The sequence below is a fragment of the Lissotriton helveticus genome, chromosome 7, assembly GCF_964261635.1.
Source record: "Lissotriton helveticus chromosome 7, aLisHel1.1, whole genome shotgun sequence".
Classification (NCBI taxonomy): domain Eukaryota; kingdom Metazoa; phylum Chordata; class Amphibia; order Caudata; family Salamandridae; genus Lissotriton; species Lissotriton helveticus.
Window position 1 is genome coordinate 1,433,621,594 of NC_136068.1, and position 17,591 is coordinate 1,433,639,184.

At 42.6% G+C, this 17,591-nt stretch overlaps 1 protein-coding gene across 2 annotated transcripts in view; it reads left to right on the forward strand.

The window, feature by feature from the left end:
- Positions 1-17,591, forward strand: part of LOC144770336 (cytosolic phospholipase A2 gamma-like) — a 902,397-nt gene that overhangs the window by 379,976 nt on the left and 504,830 nt on the right. For both annotated transcript variants that reach the window (XM_078654776.1, XM_078654777.1), the window contains exon 7: positions 9,389-9,506. In XM_078654776.1, the coding sequence (XP_078510902.1) occupies positions 9,389-9,506 (118 nt within the window). The remainder of the gene's footprint in view (positions 1-9,388; positions 9,507-17,591) is intronic.

Genomic DNA, 17,591 nt, shown 5'->3' on the forward strand with positions numbered 1-17,591 from the left:
AGAAGCCCAGGATGAATACGGTACATTGGCCATCTATGGATTAGTAATGGGAGCGAAGGTAGAAAATTTATTGTTGAAATTCACAGATGCAAGTTACTACAAAAGGACAAGATTTAAGACTATCCTAGCAGCCTACAAAATATGGAAATCGTTTACTAAACGGTTTGGAATTGGGAAATGCAATGTCTATACTAGGCTAGAAGGCAATCCCACCCTTCCTAGAGAGGTATTCTCTGACATAGTTTTTAGTGAGTGGGGCAGGAAAGGAATTCGGAAGATGGGCGATATAATAGATTTACATGGCATTATGCAATTTTCAGAATTACAGATACGTTATGGTATAGATACGAGACAATTTTTCAAATATCTTCAAGTAAGAAGTTTTATTAATAAAAAAAAGGTGGTCTAGTGGGATTTGTAAAAAACTCAATACTGGAGGTTATACAAGTAGGTATAGATTGCACGATTAAGAGATTCTACTCAGAATTATCAAATCTAAAGAAGATGATCTGGAAAAGTGGGCGGATAAATGGGCGAATGGTTTAGATATAGACCGAAATTACTTTTATCAATCATTAGATATGGGACAGAAATTATTGTGCTCAGCCTCACTACAATCCCAACATTACAAAGTTCTGTATCATCTATACTATACGCCTGCGAAAATTGCCCAATGGGGAGCGGTGTCGGGTACCAGTTGTTTTAGATGCGGTAGTTCAGACACTGATTTATTTCATATTTTTGCAATCTGCCCTCATTTGGAAACAACTAAGAAGGATATCCAGAGTTTTTTTAATAATGCGTTGGGGATTGGAATTGAATTAACTCCACTAATAATATTATTAGGAGTGGAGGTGGAGGGTTAGACGCAGAGTGGAAGCTTTATTTTCGTAGCGATGGCAATTCTGAGATTATGTATAGCCACGGCATGGCTGGACCCCATCCCGCCAACGCATCATCAATGGTTAGCTAAGTTACTTTCAATCTATAAGTTAGAAACCGCTATTTATGCTAAGAAAGGGAAAAAAGGAAGGAAGCTGGGTATACAAATCTGGGAACCGATTATTCGGTGGAAAGAAGGAAGTGTTAGTTGATAGACATTGTGTTGAGCTGTTTGTTTATTATAAGTTTGATGACTATGTTTTCTAGTAACTTGGTTCTGTTTTAAAAATGTAACAGCATTAAGACTGATGTAATTATGTAATGAATGGATTTATATATGTATACGTACTCTGTATGTTTGTATAGTTTTTACTTTCTGCTTTATTGTGAACTGTACATCTTATTAAAAAAAAAGGGGGAAAAAACTCAATAAAAAATATTTCGGTATTCTAGAGTAGGTAAATGAGATTTACCTACATCGGGCCCCTTGTCACCGATTTAAGGGATCACTGCAGAATCAATTTTGTCCTTTAAATAGTAGTCAGCGTTGTGTATTAATTTGCTACAGTTTAGCAGGTAGCCACCTTCAAAAGCTAAATTTATATATAAAAAGTAATTTTATCTCTGAATGGCATTGTGACGTATATTTAAGGTTGCACGTAACAAATGATATTTGTCTGGAAAATGGAGGCTACTTAAACTATGTTCCAGTAATTGCACCCAGATAATAGCAACAAATACAAGAATACATGTTTTCTACCACAATATCACTCTATATGGAGCTCGAAAGAAAATGTATTGACCGACTAGGCATAGGTTGAAAATAGACACACAGCTATTCATAATTTATGGAACAGCAACCACATCAAACCTCTCCCTTTGGTGAGTTGAAGATGATAATTAAGGTCTTCTGAGTCATCTGCTGTCATATGGTTCCTACTTTTTCAGTAATACTGTGCGTTTAGGCAACATAAGCTTCAAAATTATGTGGGACAGAATCCACTCACACCATCAGAATATGTTGACTTAATTCCTGGTTAACTCACAGTGCGCCATCTGGGCCACTAAACTGATGGGGCACTGGATGGTGTCTGCAACCTCAGAACATGACAACCCTAATTTACCCAAGGCAATTCTGGAAACAATTCTTGCCCTTTTGTTTGTAACTCTGGAATGCCCTAAGGGGTACACAAGAAATAGATGAGTGGCGTTTCAAATATTTATTGAGGCAACTGGAAATCTTGTGTAAAATATATTCGCTGCGATGATTAATAGTATAAAACAACCCAATGTCATCAGCAGGAAAAAAATTGGCTAATGTGACAGATCCTCTAGAGTAGTCTAATTCCCCATTTATCTGTGTGCATGTATCATTGGACAACCAAGTCTGGTTTACAGCAGGCCATCATCCTTCTCAAGATAGGGATGGGATCCAGGGATGGGATCCAGCCGGGCCCGAATTTCAGTCTAGAATAATCATGACAATCCTGTCGAAATACTCCTCTGCCTAAGCAAGGGCTTATGTGGTTTATATATTATACTAAGCCCATTCATTCAGTGCCTGAGCTCCGGACAGGCTGCATCTTCTATATTCTACTTACCCAGACAACAATCCATAACATAGTTTGCGCAGACTACTGGGGACCTTGTTCAGTGTTCTAAGAGATGATAATATGCCTGTGAAGAAATGTACATGTAAGCAAGCATTTTCTGAGTACACTGGTGTGCAAGCAAAATGTGTTGCAAAGGTCACTGTTTAAAAAGATGTCAACTTTAAAAGTGAACATGTAAAAGTGAAGTGTTTGTGTGGAGAGCCTATGCAAATACTGAACACTACAAATTGTACAGGTACAAAGGAGTCATATACCTTTAAAAACTGGCACCACACCACACCCATGCTACAAACCTACGACCACCCAACCTGCATATCATCCAGCAATGGACTTTCAGGTGGCAAAAACAATGATGTCAATCACTAGTGGCCGTAAGTCCATACTATACAATTCACTGCATCTCAGCCTGAAAAACAGGGACCTTCATTTTAGAGAACTCTGGTAAGCAGAAATGTTAAGTCGTTGTTTGGCCAGAAACTGGGCATATCTTTTGGGTTGTGAACAATGTTAGACGAGATAGACGAGAGTGAGAAATTTTTGATTCGAGTCTTGCCTTGCTTTTGTGGTAGGACTCTTATGAACCCAATTTCTTGGAATTACATTCCAAATTGTAGACCGCTAGTATGTGATCCTGAGACTCTGGGCCTGACTTACATAGGTAACTGACACTTTTGAATACGTTTACTACTTTTTTTTATGCACAAAATGCAAGGGTAAATTTACTCTATAAGTGTAATTTACAGATCCTTCATTTTAGAGAACTCTGGTAAGCAGAAATGTTAAGTCGTTGTTTGGCCAGAAACTGGGCATATCTTTTGGGTTGTGAACAATGTTAGACGAGATGGACGAGAGTGAGAAATTTTTGATTCGAGTCTTGCCTTGCTTTTGTGGTAGGACTCTTATGAACCCAATTTCTTGGAATTACATTCCAAATTGTAGACCGCTAGTATGTGATCCTGAGACTCTGGGCCTGACTTACATAGGTAACTGACACTTTTGAATACGTTTACTACTTTTTTTCATGCACAAAATGCAAGGGTAAATTGCATGGTCGTACGGAGAGTTTTTTCCCCGTACGAATCGTACCCGTAGACGTCCCGTACGTACGATGAAGTACGATCCGTACTAGGTGCCGAACTCCGTACGAGTCGTACAGGACTCCGTACGACTCAAATCTCCATACGAATCTCACTCGGAACCCGCTGTACGCGACATCGCGGCACATTTTTACGACCCAGCAAGTACGATTCGTGTCGGGTACGCGCCGTACGACCCTTTTCCTACGGGAGCCGAAAACAGTCGTAAACGCAGAGTTCGCGCCGAAACAGGTACGGAACGCCCCCCCCCGGGTACGGCACGTACCCCCCCATGATCGCAGGGGTACGCGGCGTACCCCTCTGGTCATGCGGGGTACGTGCCGTACACCCAGCGTACATGGGGTACGCACCGTACCCCATGTACAGTGGGTGTACGGCACGTACCCCATGTACGCTGGGTGTACGGCACGTACCCCGCATGACCACAGGGGTACGCCGCGTACCCCTGCGATCATGGGGGGTACGCGCCGTACGGTGTGTAGGGGATCGTGCGCTTTTCCGTACGAATCGACGTGTACCGTACGAATCGCGTACGGGTCAGCCGATCAGGATCGGAATCGTCCGGTCGTACGGCGTCCGTACGAGTCGTACGGAAACGGCTCCGGATACGATTCGTACGCCGGATTATTTTACCGGATCGGAATCGACCCCTATAAGTGTAATTTACAGATCTACAAAATTGAAGGGCCTGGGGGCTGATCACACACTGTGGTGGTACAATAAAGGTAACATTGGAGTAGTGTACACATATGCTTTTACTCTTACAATTGTGAGTAACTTCAAACTTAAATGTTACTAATAGGCCATTGTAGTAATCTTACTGAAAAGTATAAGAGTAAATTACATGTGTAAATTACGCAAAAGTCTGAGTTACCTACGGGAATGAGGCCCTATATGTTGCTCTACATAAAACTCCAAAACATTGTATATAAAAAAGACATTATTATTATTATTATTATTATTATTGTTAATATTATTATTATTAATTACATTTATAACGCACACAGCTACCCTTGACAGGTTTTCCCGGCGTAGGTAAGTCAGCTACTGCAACTGAATAAACGGATAGCTAATCACTGAGAGAAAAGCCAGGTTTTAAGATCTCACCGAAACTTAAGATAGAGAGATTCCTGTTTCATAGAATAGGGAAGAGAGTTCCATAATCTGGGGCCGAGAAATGTAAAGGAACGACCACCCATTCTGGATAGTCTACAACTAGGTGTTACAAAATTGCCTTGGGTGGCTGAACGTAAAGCCCGGTAAGGGACGTAAGGATGGACAATCTCCTGAAGATAAGGTGGAGCAGACCCTTGTTTGATTTTAAAAACAAGGCACAGGGTCTTGAATTTAATATGACTCTCAATGCGGAGCCAGTGTAGATCCCACAGAACGGGAGAGATGAATGATCTCCTTGGGATATGACTTAACAGGTGGGCTGCGGAATTCTGGACCACCTGGAGTTTCTTCAACACCTCCTGACTTCCACCCAGATACAGAACGTTCCCGTAGTCCAGGCGAGAGGTGACAAGTGCCTGGACTACCGTTCTTTTAGTGGGGTCTGGAAGCATCCAGATGATCTTCCGCAACCACCTTAGAATGGTAAAACAGGTGGAGGCGACGCTAACCGCCTGTTGCCGCATTGAGAGGTTGTTATCGATAATAAACCCCAGATTACGGACTTGGGTAACCGGTTGAGGAAGAGTGCCCATTTCCAGTGGCCAGTGTTGGGGCCCCAAAAGGTGCTTGTGTTTGTCAAAAATGACAACCTCGGTCTTCTCTCCCTTTAATTTCAACAGATTAGCACCCATCCACTGCGACACCCACCGTAAACCAACCTGAAGGGAGGAGAAAGAACCCTACTTAGTAGAGAACAATGAAAAAATGATTTGCGTGTTATCGGCGTACGAGTAAAGGGATGAACCCGCATCCTCCACAATAGATGCCAGGAGTCTTACAAAGATGATAAAGAGCACAGGGCTCAGAGTGGACCCCTGGGGAACTCCGAATGCGGATGGCCTGATAGTAGAAGAGGATTTGGAAGAAAAAATCTGGAATGTACGGTCACTAAGAAAGGAGGACACCCAAGTTAACGCGGGCCTTACGACTCCTGCCGACTGGAGAGACTTTAAACGGATGGTATGTGACACTGTGTCGAATGCGGCGCTCAAATCTAATAGAATGAGCGCCGTAGTCTCCCCTCTATACAGGCAGGAGCGCAATTTCTCAGTGACACCCCAACAAAGTGGTTTCTGTAGAAAAATGAGTTCTAAATCCTGATTGGGATGGGTGTAAAAGGCCAGAACCTTCCACGTGAGCCGAGAGCTGACAGTTAATGCGTTTTTCCAGAATTTTGGAAAGGACCGGCTGCAATGAGATTGGACAGAAGTTCGACATGATCGTAGGATCAGCTCCGGGCTTTTTTCAGAAAAGGAACTACCATTGTGCGCTTCCAATTTAGTAGAACGCATGATTCTCGTAGAGATGCGTTTAGGAGTGCTTTATGGACTCCAAGGGCTTCTAGAGAAAGCTGTTGCAGGATGTTAACAGGGAGAGGATCTAAATGAGAGCCTGATTTTACCCTAGCTAGGCAATCAAGGAGAGATCCATCATCGAAAGGAGACCATGTGGAAATCTTAACTGCTGAAGAATGATAGCTCCCACAAGTCATGTCAGACAGGAGACTCACTATATTCGCAGAATTGGGGGTCTTTAATGAGCTATATATTGTCTCGACCTTAGTGATGAAATAGTTTGCAATATCATTGCATTGGGTATCATCCAGGGCAGGTGGCATCGGAGTAGTGTTTGATCCTGCCAGCTTCTTTACCATGGGGAATAGAGCCCGCGTGCGGTTCACTGAGTTGGTAATAGTATTCGAGACAAAGGAGATTTTCTAAGGAAGATGCCCTCTGGATTCAACTGAGGGAAGCTTCTTATAATCGCCAAACCAAGACCTTTTGGTCCATAATTGGCAAAGGCTGTGGTACTAGAGCCAGTCCTACGCCCATTGCCATTGAGGAACAGGTGTGGGTTCACTATATCGAGAAGTTGTACAGTAATAATAATTCTTATGAGTTTAATGTTGAATCTGATAATGTTTCATTTAAATTGGACTGTCCAACAGTAAAGGAAATTGAATGTGCCATTAAGAATATGCGTTCCTCTGGTGCGATGGGTCCTGACAAAATCCCAATTTCAGTATTAAAAAACCAGAGTGAACTTTGGAGTAAAATACTCTTTCCAGTGTTTAAATTCTGCTTTTTTAGCGGAACAGTCCCCCCCTCCTGGAAAGGAAGCATCATTGTCCCTTTATATAAAAAAGGGGCAAGAGATCAACCACAAAATTATCGTCAAATTGCCTTGCTTGACGCCATTGGTAAGGTGTTTGCAAAATGTGTGCTTTCTTTAATTAACGATTGGGTATCTGAACATAAAATCCTTCCCTTGGAGCAAACTGGTTTCAGACAAAATCATGGAACTTTAGATAACCTGACTGCATTACAAGTTATCAATGAAAAATATGTGAAAGTTCGGGGTGGTCAGGTATATGGCGCTTTTATTGATTTCTCCACCGCTTTTGATAAAGTTGACAGAAATTTGCTGTGGAGAAAGTTATTTAACCTAGGTATGCCTGCATCACTTATTAAGTTAATTCGCGCCCTGTACTCTGACACTTGGTGCAGAGTATTACTTGGAGGTGATCGCGGCGTATCGAGATTAATTCCAACATCTAATGGGTTGAAGCAAGGTTGCCTTTTGGCTCCGTTGCTATTTTCCTTATATACTGTTGATTTACCCATCGCTCTTTCGGCTTCCGCCGGTATTGCCCCGTCCTTGGGGGGTGTTCCAATTGCATGCCTTATGTATGCAGACGACATCCTAATTTTGGATCTCACCCCAAAGGGCCTAAATAATCGGTTGCATGCACTTTCTGAATATGCTGAAAGTCATTTTTTATCTATAAATACGGCAAAAAGCAAGGTGATTTGTTTCTCTGGTAGAAAGAAGCCTAAATGTTTTAACTTTTCATGGGTTGTGGGGGGGGAAAAACTAGAATGTGTGAATTCTTATACCTTTTTAGGTAAAATTGTCACTCATAATTTAAGTGACAAACCACACATAGACAATAACTCTCGGAAGGCTATTTCTCAGGGAAAGAGCTTAGTTTCCCTGTATAAAGCCACAGGTAGAAGGCATTTTTCTATTCTTTTAGATGTTTTCAGAGCGAAAGTTCCAGCCTCCCTGTTATATGGAATTGAGTTAGTTGATCCAAAAAAATGGAGTTTTTTAAACTCTGCGGAAGGAAAAACTCTACGGAGTTTAATGTCTGTAGGCACAGCAAATTCGACTGCTTCCTTGAGACAGGAATTGGGATTACGTAGCAGCAGGGTACAAGGTCTGGCTAGTATCATACGCTGGGTAGTAGCGTTATCTAAAGGTGAACCCAATACCTTAAGAAACCTCATAAAAAATGAATTATTAGGATCTTTTAATGACTTCTCATCGATTGTAAAAAACTTCAGATTTGCTGTGTTACAATTGAAATTAGATGAGGAGACTCTATTTCTATTGTCCCCTCATCAATTAAAAACTGTTTTGAAGTCAGCTTCTTGGGAATTGGGGTTTTGCCTTGATAGAGACTTTTGTCTAGCGAAAAAAGGTTGTACGCCTGTTATTGAATCTTATACCTTGCGGAAAGCTCAACCGTATATGTACTGGAACATCTCCCATGGCGTGAGACGCCTGGTGTACTTATTAAGACACAATTTGCTTCCGCTAAAAGTTCTACATGCCAGCTGGTTTGGTTGTTCGGCACGCTGTGATCTTTGCCAATTGTATGATCAGGATCTAGATCACGTCATGTTCGTTTGCCCTACACTGATGCCCTGCAGGCGTAGATGGTTAAGACCAATTTGCTTACAACTTAACATATTTTCAGCATCTTTGTTTAAGGCAGCCTTGATTAACCCACCTAATGAAATGTTTGCTTTTAAACTGTACAACTTTTTTAAATGTTTTTTGGACCTGTATTAAGTTATCTCATGTGTTTGTGATGGAAACCTTTTTTACACATTTTTTGCTTTGTATGTATATGCTGTTTTATGTGGACCTCATAAAGAGTTCCTTATCATAATAAACTTTGAAACAAAGGAGATTTTCGCCGCCATACAGGCCAGATGGTACGTATTTAAGCGGCCTTGTAATCAGACTTGCCGCTAAGGGAGTAGGTCTTATGCCATTGCTTTAGCATACATAGTTTAAAAACCCTGAACTGCACTAGAATTAAATAGCACATGTTCCCTATTTGTGATTGGTGTTGTATATATGCTCATTCATTTTTTAAATCGTAATTAAAATATAGGTATTATTTTGGATTTTTATTCTCCTCAACTTAATTACTCTTCTACACTATCGTACTCTTCCATAATGTATGTCTGTTGCTTAAATAACTGGGGACCTGATGTATCATATAGTTATTCCCATTTTCTGTCTATGCGTATGAGCCCAGATTCTAGTAGTATCCCCTGGTCTTGAGAGTAATTTTCAGGATGAACATGTCTAGAGTGAATTCAGCAATCATCAGTGTCCCTGCAGGTGTTTGATAATATTGGTAACTTCAATTATTATTGGGCCGATGTAACCGAATTTATTTGTGAGCCTAATGCAGGTGGTAAGTAATCAAATCCATGTTTATGTTTTCCCCTGCAGCTGTTATTGTTATTGCTGATTGCAATCGTGTAATTATAACATTTAGTGCAGGTGTAAATTACTATTTTTCTTTCTCCTTTTTTTTAGCATAATAGGCACACCTTGTCTAGTTGGAAACCATTACTTGAAAATGGATCTGTACCATACTGTGTCTTTGCAGCAGTGGACAAGAAGGCCATTGAACAAACAAATTTTACAAACCCAGGCAAGAAACAGCAAATGTTTTTTTAATCTATATGGGAAAAACGTGTTGACATTGAAGTAGTTTGTATAAAGCAGGGATTCATATATCCCATCCATCTTCATGCTATATTAATTGAAATGTTAATGGCTATTTATCTGGATGCCGGGTCATTAGTGACAATTCTGTTATTTATTCGGTCTGCGGCCTTTCAAATAGCAGCGAAACTTCGATATTTACCTAGCTGCTGCTGGCTAAATAGTAGTGATCTACACTTTGTGGCTGGTGGCCATGCAAATAGCACAGAAAATTCACTATTTATCCAGCCACTTGCTAAATAACAGATTCTGCACAGTTTGACCAGCGGCCATGCAAACAGCAGGGAAATGTAAGCATTTATATGGGCGTAGTCTAAATGGAGAGACTATGTACTTTTCGGCCGGTGGTGAATCAAATAGCAAAGAAACTTCATTATTTATCTGGTCAATCCCTGCCTAGTGACCATTAAGAACTACTTGTACAGCAGCTGTGCAAATTACCAAGAAACTTCACTCTTTACCTGGTTGCTGACAAAACAACAGGCATCATGTACAGTTTGGCCTACAGCCATGCAAATAACAGAAAACATGTAATTATTTACCTGCCTGTTATTGTAATAGCAGAAATTAATTAAAGATTAGTCGGTGTCCTTGAAAAAAAAAAGCATTTTTATATCTGGCAGGCATTTGGAGAGAGGATTTGGGCTAACGGCTACGGCGGTCGACCTTGAATCTGGGTTGTGTTCTCATCTAAAAATCTCAATGAAGCAATAGACCACATATGGCACTTTCTCTCTGCTCTAGGAATCTAAGGTCCCTCAAAGGAAATTTGAACAAAGTCATTGATTAACTGGCCAATGCATTGAACAGTTCAATAGTTTGCACTGCTGCAAGTTTACATTGGCAAAGTCCACGATTCCTAATGGCAGCTTTGCTTCTTTTTGTTCAGTTTCTCTGTCTTTTTGTTAAACCCTGTTTTACAAGCTCGGGCAAGGTGTGGCTCCTGTGCCATTAGTGAATGTATTCTACCACCCTGCTCCCCCAGCAGCAACTTCAATGAGGCTGGACCACGAAGGCAGAGTCATTCAGCACAGGGCTGCTGGGTGGGGATTAGTGCAACAGGCTTATATGGAGAGTGCTTGCACGTATGTTAATTTTTAACCTGTTTGTGTGTTTTAACAATCGCTACTCGCACTCTGGCATTTACCTGATCTTGACGCACTGTTAGTGCCTGTTCCTCCCGAGCAGCCGATTAGGTGCTGTCTCCGGGACTGACAGGGGGTCCGGCTTCTTGGGGCTAGCCCAGGGTTGGCGTTGCAGCTTTCCTCGTACCCGACCCCCAGCACAACATAAATGTGCATCCCCCCCCGGCCGCGTAGCGGACGTGCCGAAGGCGCGCCAAAGGCAAGCCCGTCTGCGCCCGTCTGCGCCCGTCCGCTACAGGCCGGGGCAAGGGGCCAGCCCCTTAAGATCTTCTTTGATTTATCCTCCTGAATACATGTTGAACATCCGCAGTACTGCCGGCACCCCCTGCCCTTCTATTATTAGACATCTTATGCATTTAGGTATTTACCATTCACCGCCTCCTTCGCGCTATGAGCATTCACCGCTTAGCCAGACTACAGCCTAAACTCAAGTTCTACATATCCATTACCTTAACACAAGATCTTTAGTGAAACATCACTTGGATTTTTTTCTCCTTTTGACTGGCCAAAAACCAGACATTCTTTACCTCACAGAAACGAGGCTTAACATGGACTCTTCCCCAGATATTTTAGCAGTGCTACCTGAGAACTATTATATTCTGCAGGTAGATCGTGCCCCATGCAAAATGGGGGTTGGAGTTGCTGCCATCATCAATAAACGCCTAGAATTTTCCAAATTGACGTCCCTTGACCTCCCGGCTACTGACAATATGGTGATTAGGCTGGACTCTGGGTTAGGTCCCCTTATATGTATCTTGATTTGCAGACCTCCCCATAGTATGCCCGCGTTTCCACTCTCTTTATGTGACCAGTTGGCCACATTGGTCACTGAATACACTAGGATACTGTTGATTGGCGACTTTAATTACTGGCTGGATAGTATGTCTGGGGATCCGGTAGCAAGTGAGCTTGTGGATCTCCTTGCTGGCCTCAATTTCAGCCCTCATATTAAATCCGCAACCCACATCAAAGGGCATACATCGGATCAGATCTGGAGATCTAACCTCAGTATCGCACCCCCCACTATCTCCCCCTGCATATGGACCGACCACTTCCTGATCCAATTTTGCATCTCCATCTCCAAGCCACCTATGAGTATTGACACCAGGGAGGGCCTGATCAGGAAATGGGGTTCTCTGGATATCTCTGCCTTTCTCGGTAGTTTGGAGAATTCAGTTCCTGTTTACAACGCTAACCTCAATCAATCTGTTGCCGACATTTCCCACTGGCTTGAAAATGCTAGCAACATACATGCCCCGTTGAAAACATCAAAAACTCTGCGCCAATCCGAGGCTCATAAATGGTTCTCCTCGGACCTAAGGGCTATGAAACTCACTGTCCGCCAGAGGGAACATGAATGGAGAAGGAACTATGACCCCCTTGGGAAGACCCAATACTTGGCCGCTCGTTCCACCTATATGAAGGCCATTCTTTCAGCCAAAGCAGAGTATTTCTCCAATTGCGTCGAAATGTCCAACAATAAATCGAAGGATATCTTCTCCATCGTTGATAGGCTCACAAATCCTGCAAGAACCCAGCCCAAACCCAAAGCTACACAAGAATTCTGTAATACTCTCAACAAGTATTTTCAAGAAAAGATTATGCTCATCAAGGCTAGTATCCCAATAACTCTTCTGATCCCCCAGGACACCACTTACCATCCTAATGAATCCTTCCTTGATCACTTTTCTCCTTTGGATGTTCCATCTCTGCTCGCCCTGACAGCCAGGGTAAAGTCAGGCTCCCCCCGTGACTGTTGCCCTCCTCACATCCTAAGAGAGGTTTTTACCGCCTTCCCTCTGCCTATATTAGGTGTCCTCAACAGCTCCCTAACCTTAGGCATGGTACCAAACTCATTCAAGGAGGCAGTGGTGGTACCTCTGCAAAAAAAAGCAGGTACGGAGCCCACTATCCTGTCTAATTATAGGCCAATCTCTTTGCTTCCATACCTGGCCAAAGTTTTGGAAGCTCACGTCACAACCCATCTCTTTAGCTTCATCGAGCAGTCGAATTTGCTGGACCCTGCTCAAGCTGGTTTTCAACCACCCCACTCCACCGAAGCGGTCATTACAGCAGTTCTGGATTCCCTACGACTTAACGCCGACTTGGGTATCCCTCAAGCTCTGGTCCTGCTAGATTTGTCGACTGCATTTGACACGGTCGACCATGACATCCTTCTTGACTGTGTCAAATCAGCCGGCATTCGTGGCCCTGCACATGATTGGATTAGATCCTTCCTTAGTGACTGCTCACAAGCTGTTGGTCTTCCTCCATTCTCCTCATTGAAACTCCACACTACCTGTGGGGTCCCTCAGGGTTCCTCTTTATCACCTATTTTGTACAACATTTATATGCTCCCTCTGTTGCACTTATTAAAAATGTTTAAAGTCACTACTTTTAATTATGCAGATGATCTGCAACTTACTTTCACCATCGACGACTCCACAGAATCTGTGCACCAATTCCAGTCCACCATGCTCTCCATAGGCTATTGGATGGACAGCAACCATCTCAAATTGAATCCTGAGAAGACGGAGCTTGTCCTCTTTGGGAAAAGCAAACTTCTCTAGGGGCCACATTATTGGCCGCTCAAACTTGGTCGGCCACCTACCCCCTCCAAAGTGGTTAAAAGCCTATGGGTACTTATTCATGATGAGCTCTCACTGAAGCCTCAGGTCAACGCAGTGGTGTCATCCTGCTTCTTTCAGCTGCGGAAAATAAAAAAGATTAGCCGAATGCTCACTCAGTCCGCTCTGACCCAGGTTGTGATGGCGTTGGTACTCTCTCACTTAGACTATGCCAACGCCATCTATCTGGGCCTTCCGGTGGCTCTCACTAAACGTCTTCAACTGGCTCAAAATCAAGCTGCCAGACTTATCTATCATCTTTCACGCTGGCAATCTGCCAGACCGCTGTTGAAGCAACTTCACTCGCTTCCTGTTATACAGCGCACACTCTTTAAAACTGCCTGCATGACATTTAAAGCTCTTCATGCACGCAGTCCCAGGTTCATCCAGGAACTTCTGCCCAAGTATGCCCCTCCACGCAATCTGCGGTCTGCCTCTCAGATTCTCCTGATTGCCCCTCGTTTTAAATTCCAACGGAAGGGAGGACGCAGGTTTGCCACGCTTGCCACTAAACTGTGGATTCCCTCACTTTAGAGATCCACTCCTCCACTACTCTTCTCCAGTTCAGGCGGCAGCTTAAAATGTGGCTGTTTGTTTAGACGCTGGCCTAGTTCTCCATCTCTCCTTCCGGGCTTAGTTTCCGGTTCTACCAGTTAGCGTCATGAAACCCCCGGGTGAACATGCGCTGTATACATTTTTGTTAAGATAAGATAAGATAAGGTGCAGACTCCCAGATTGGACGCAGATAGGCGCAAGGTTTCAGCAGTTGCAACTCCCGGGATGGAACTCCTGTGAATGTCCATCTTCAGCAGTTGTACCCTTCAAGGACAGATCAGAGCAGGCAGTGGCAAACCAGGCAGTGGCAACCAAGCCTCTTAGTGAAAGGCATGGATGCTAGATAACACAACATTGCTCCTTAGTTCAATGTCTTGACTCAGTTCAGTGTGAGGACAGTTGAGGGAAACAGAGAGACCATTGATGACTTGGATTGACTGCTGACGTTCCTTTCTAGATGATTCTCACACCAGGAACATGCTGGGCTTCTCCTCATAAACAGTCTCTCCTACTTCTCTGAGAAAGCAAGCAGACAGACGTCTGGGTGCTAGGTGATCCATTAGCTCTTCCAGTGAGTAGTGCAGTCTTCAGGTGATGCCCCCTCGTCTCTGGATGATTGGGACATTATGCAGAATCCAGCCCTGGTCACAAAGCAACTTTTCAAGCACTTTCTTCCTTGGTCATGAACTTGGAACTTGAATGTAGTGGGGTAGTTTCATTTGGGTCGCTAGGAAACCCAAAAGCAGAAACTGATGATGGTTGCAGTTTATCAACCCAGAACTGGGTTATAACGTTGACACCTTTGAGCTGGGCAGCTTTGTCTGAAGTTTGGGGAGGGAATCAATGCCTATTCCTGTCCAGGCTTCACAAGGGATGACATTGTGGACCACAGTACTTTGCACGTAAACCACATGTCCTGGAGCCTTTAATCGGCATGGCAGGTCTGCAGGCTGAGAGGAGCCAGACTTTTAAGATGGTGGGGCTGGCAACAATAGCTCTAACTTCATCAGTAGGAAATCAGAAGCTTTAGACCCACCATGATCCTCTTTGAACTGCACCCGATATAAATGAGAGAGAAAAAGTTATAGATTGGGACAGACTCAGGCTACATGTCCAAGATAACTACTGCTTCTTTCTCTCAAGCAGAAATAACTAAAGCAATATGATGAAGTCAATCTTAAGGAGTGTTGGGTGAGCCTTGCAAATAAGTGACGTTCTATTGGTATTTCCCCTTGTATTTATGCCTCACAGACCGTTAGTTACCTCCATTCTTGTGACCTACAGATAAACATTTCACAGTTCCACTTTTACACTAATTTTCCAGATACAGGATGTGGATCCACTGTTTTCAGTTTCAAAACTGATCTGGATTAATTTTTGTTCAAAAATAATTTCTTTGTTTTAGGTGATAGCTTTCACAGGAGTATCAGTGGCGCTGGTTCCATGCAGGAAGATATAAATAAAAGTATGCAATGAAGCTTGAGATCTCAGCACCTGGCTGTCATCAGTCCTTCTGAAGCAGTCATCAGCCACAGACAAACATTGAAGTGTTTTACAAGAGAAACCCCGACCCATAGCTCACTCCTACCACCTACCCCATGCCACCACTCAGAAAGAGCTATTTATCAGTCCTTTACTAACAAGGACCCCACTGAATTTCTGTGAGTAGCCCATCCTCCCTCATATCTGTGTCTGAGTCCCCACCCTCCACCCACAGGGATGCAGTCAATACAATTCCACTGACTGAGGGAGCAGTATATACTCTGAATCACATGCCATGCTAAACCAGGGGGCACTTTAATGCCATCCTAATTGCATCCCACAGCTCTTAGCATTCAGACTTTCACTACACATGGAGTTTCAATACTACACATTTGCTACATACACTGCACATAGACACACATGGAATGTCAATGCAAAATTCTGGGACTCATATAGACTACTGGTCTTGACACTCAGTGCTTCTTTACTGGACTCCAAACACTTCTGACACATATGTATCTCCAACACCCTTCCTCTAGCCTTCAGGGTTTCACAGGCCACCCGTCACCTTGGTTCCGTGTGACTCAGAATTCCTCTGTAAGTCATCTGAGAAGATCTATTGGTAGCCTCCTTCACTCCCACTTCTGCTCAACAGAGCCGTGTGGTGTTCAGACAAAATATTACTGCACCTCAATCATAGTTTGCATAATATTTGTAATGTCCTGTGCACTACTTATCCAGCACCTGCTGATGTTCAGTGCCACCGTCTAACAGATCAAAGATTATAGCACATTGAAAGGTGCACCAGCAATAAGTCGAAATAACATTTTCAAATTGTTAGTAGTTTTGAAATTTCGTTTGATATATTTTGTTTTCCTTTTTTGTACCTTAGCGAGTTGTGGGGTGTATAGGGGTATAGGGTGGGAAGTACATTAATTATAATTACTTAGAAATTAATTTTTGATTAATATTTTTTATTCAATTGATAACTATTTAAGTTTATTATATGATGTATTTTTGTATTAACTTTGAGGTGCAGGTTGTATGTTTTGTGCGGGTGTAGGGTTTGAAGTAAATTAATTATAATTAATTAATAAATCATTTTTTAATCAATATTGTAGGAAAGTATGCTCTGCTTTCATGGTCACCCCCACTTTTTTCTGGTGTCATTATGTTTTCCTGACTAGTCTGACTAGGATCCTGCTAATCAGGACCCCAGTCTCTTTGCTTCTTCCCTAAATTGGACATGGTGAGTACTTACGTAGCCTCAAGATTGGCTACTGGTGTACCCAATAAGTCCCTAGTATTTGGCACTAAGGTTCCCAGGGCATAGTGATAGAGCGCGCAGGTCACCCGACTAGTCCTTTACCAAAAATATTCACCTGGGCCCATAATCAATAAAACATGCTTTATAAAAACCCGGGTAACCTTCGCTCTACTATCAGTGTATTTTATTCATTTAGGACTTTTGACTTATCTGTACCTTGACTTACCAATCCACGTCACTGGTACCTAAAGTCCTAAGGGATCAAGGCTGTTAGCATAATTAGTAATAATATGTGCACTCATATAATAACCACAAATTCGGGAAGTTTTATAACTCTTTATCTAAGTTTCTTAGTTTGTCATGATCCAAAGGTTAAACACCAAAAGACTTTCAAATATAAAGATCAAAATAGAAATGTAACTATGCAAAAGATGTATTAAACTAATTTCAATCATTTAGCAATAGGGAGGGTAAAGAAAAAGGAAACATAAAAATACGATTTATATCATTTGGGCATTTAGCGAAAAGGGAGGGTAAGAAAGGGAACAAATATAATCAAAACTGTTTCACGATCTCAACATATAGGGAAAGGTAAAGAGAAGGAACGTGATATGCATAACGCTATTATCAAACATGTAAAATTTAGGGAGGGTGAGAGAAGGAAACAAGTTAATGACGAACCCACATGGATTTATATTTACCTAGGATGGTGTGAAGAACTAACCCTGGCCACAGGTCAGTTTAAAGGATAGAACCCCAAAAGTTGCAGTCGCCAGTAGGCTTGCAGGTGCAGATCAGAATCAGGACAGGTAAAGCCAAATTGCATTTGGCAGGACCACCAAAGGTTAAGACTGGCACCCGCAGTTAATTTGCAACGCCTGCGCTACTCTCTCTCTGCAGCAAATAGCCAGAACCCCGATTGGGTTATCGATCTC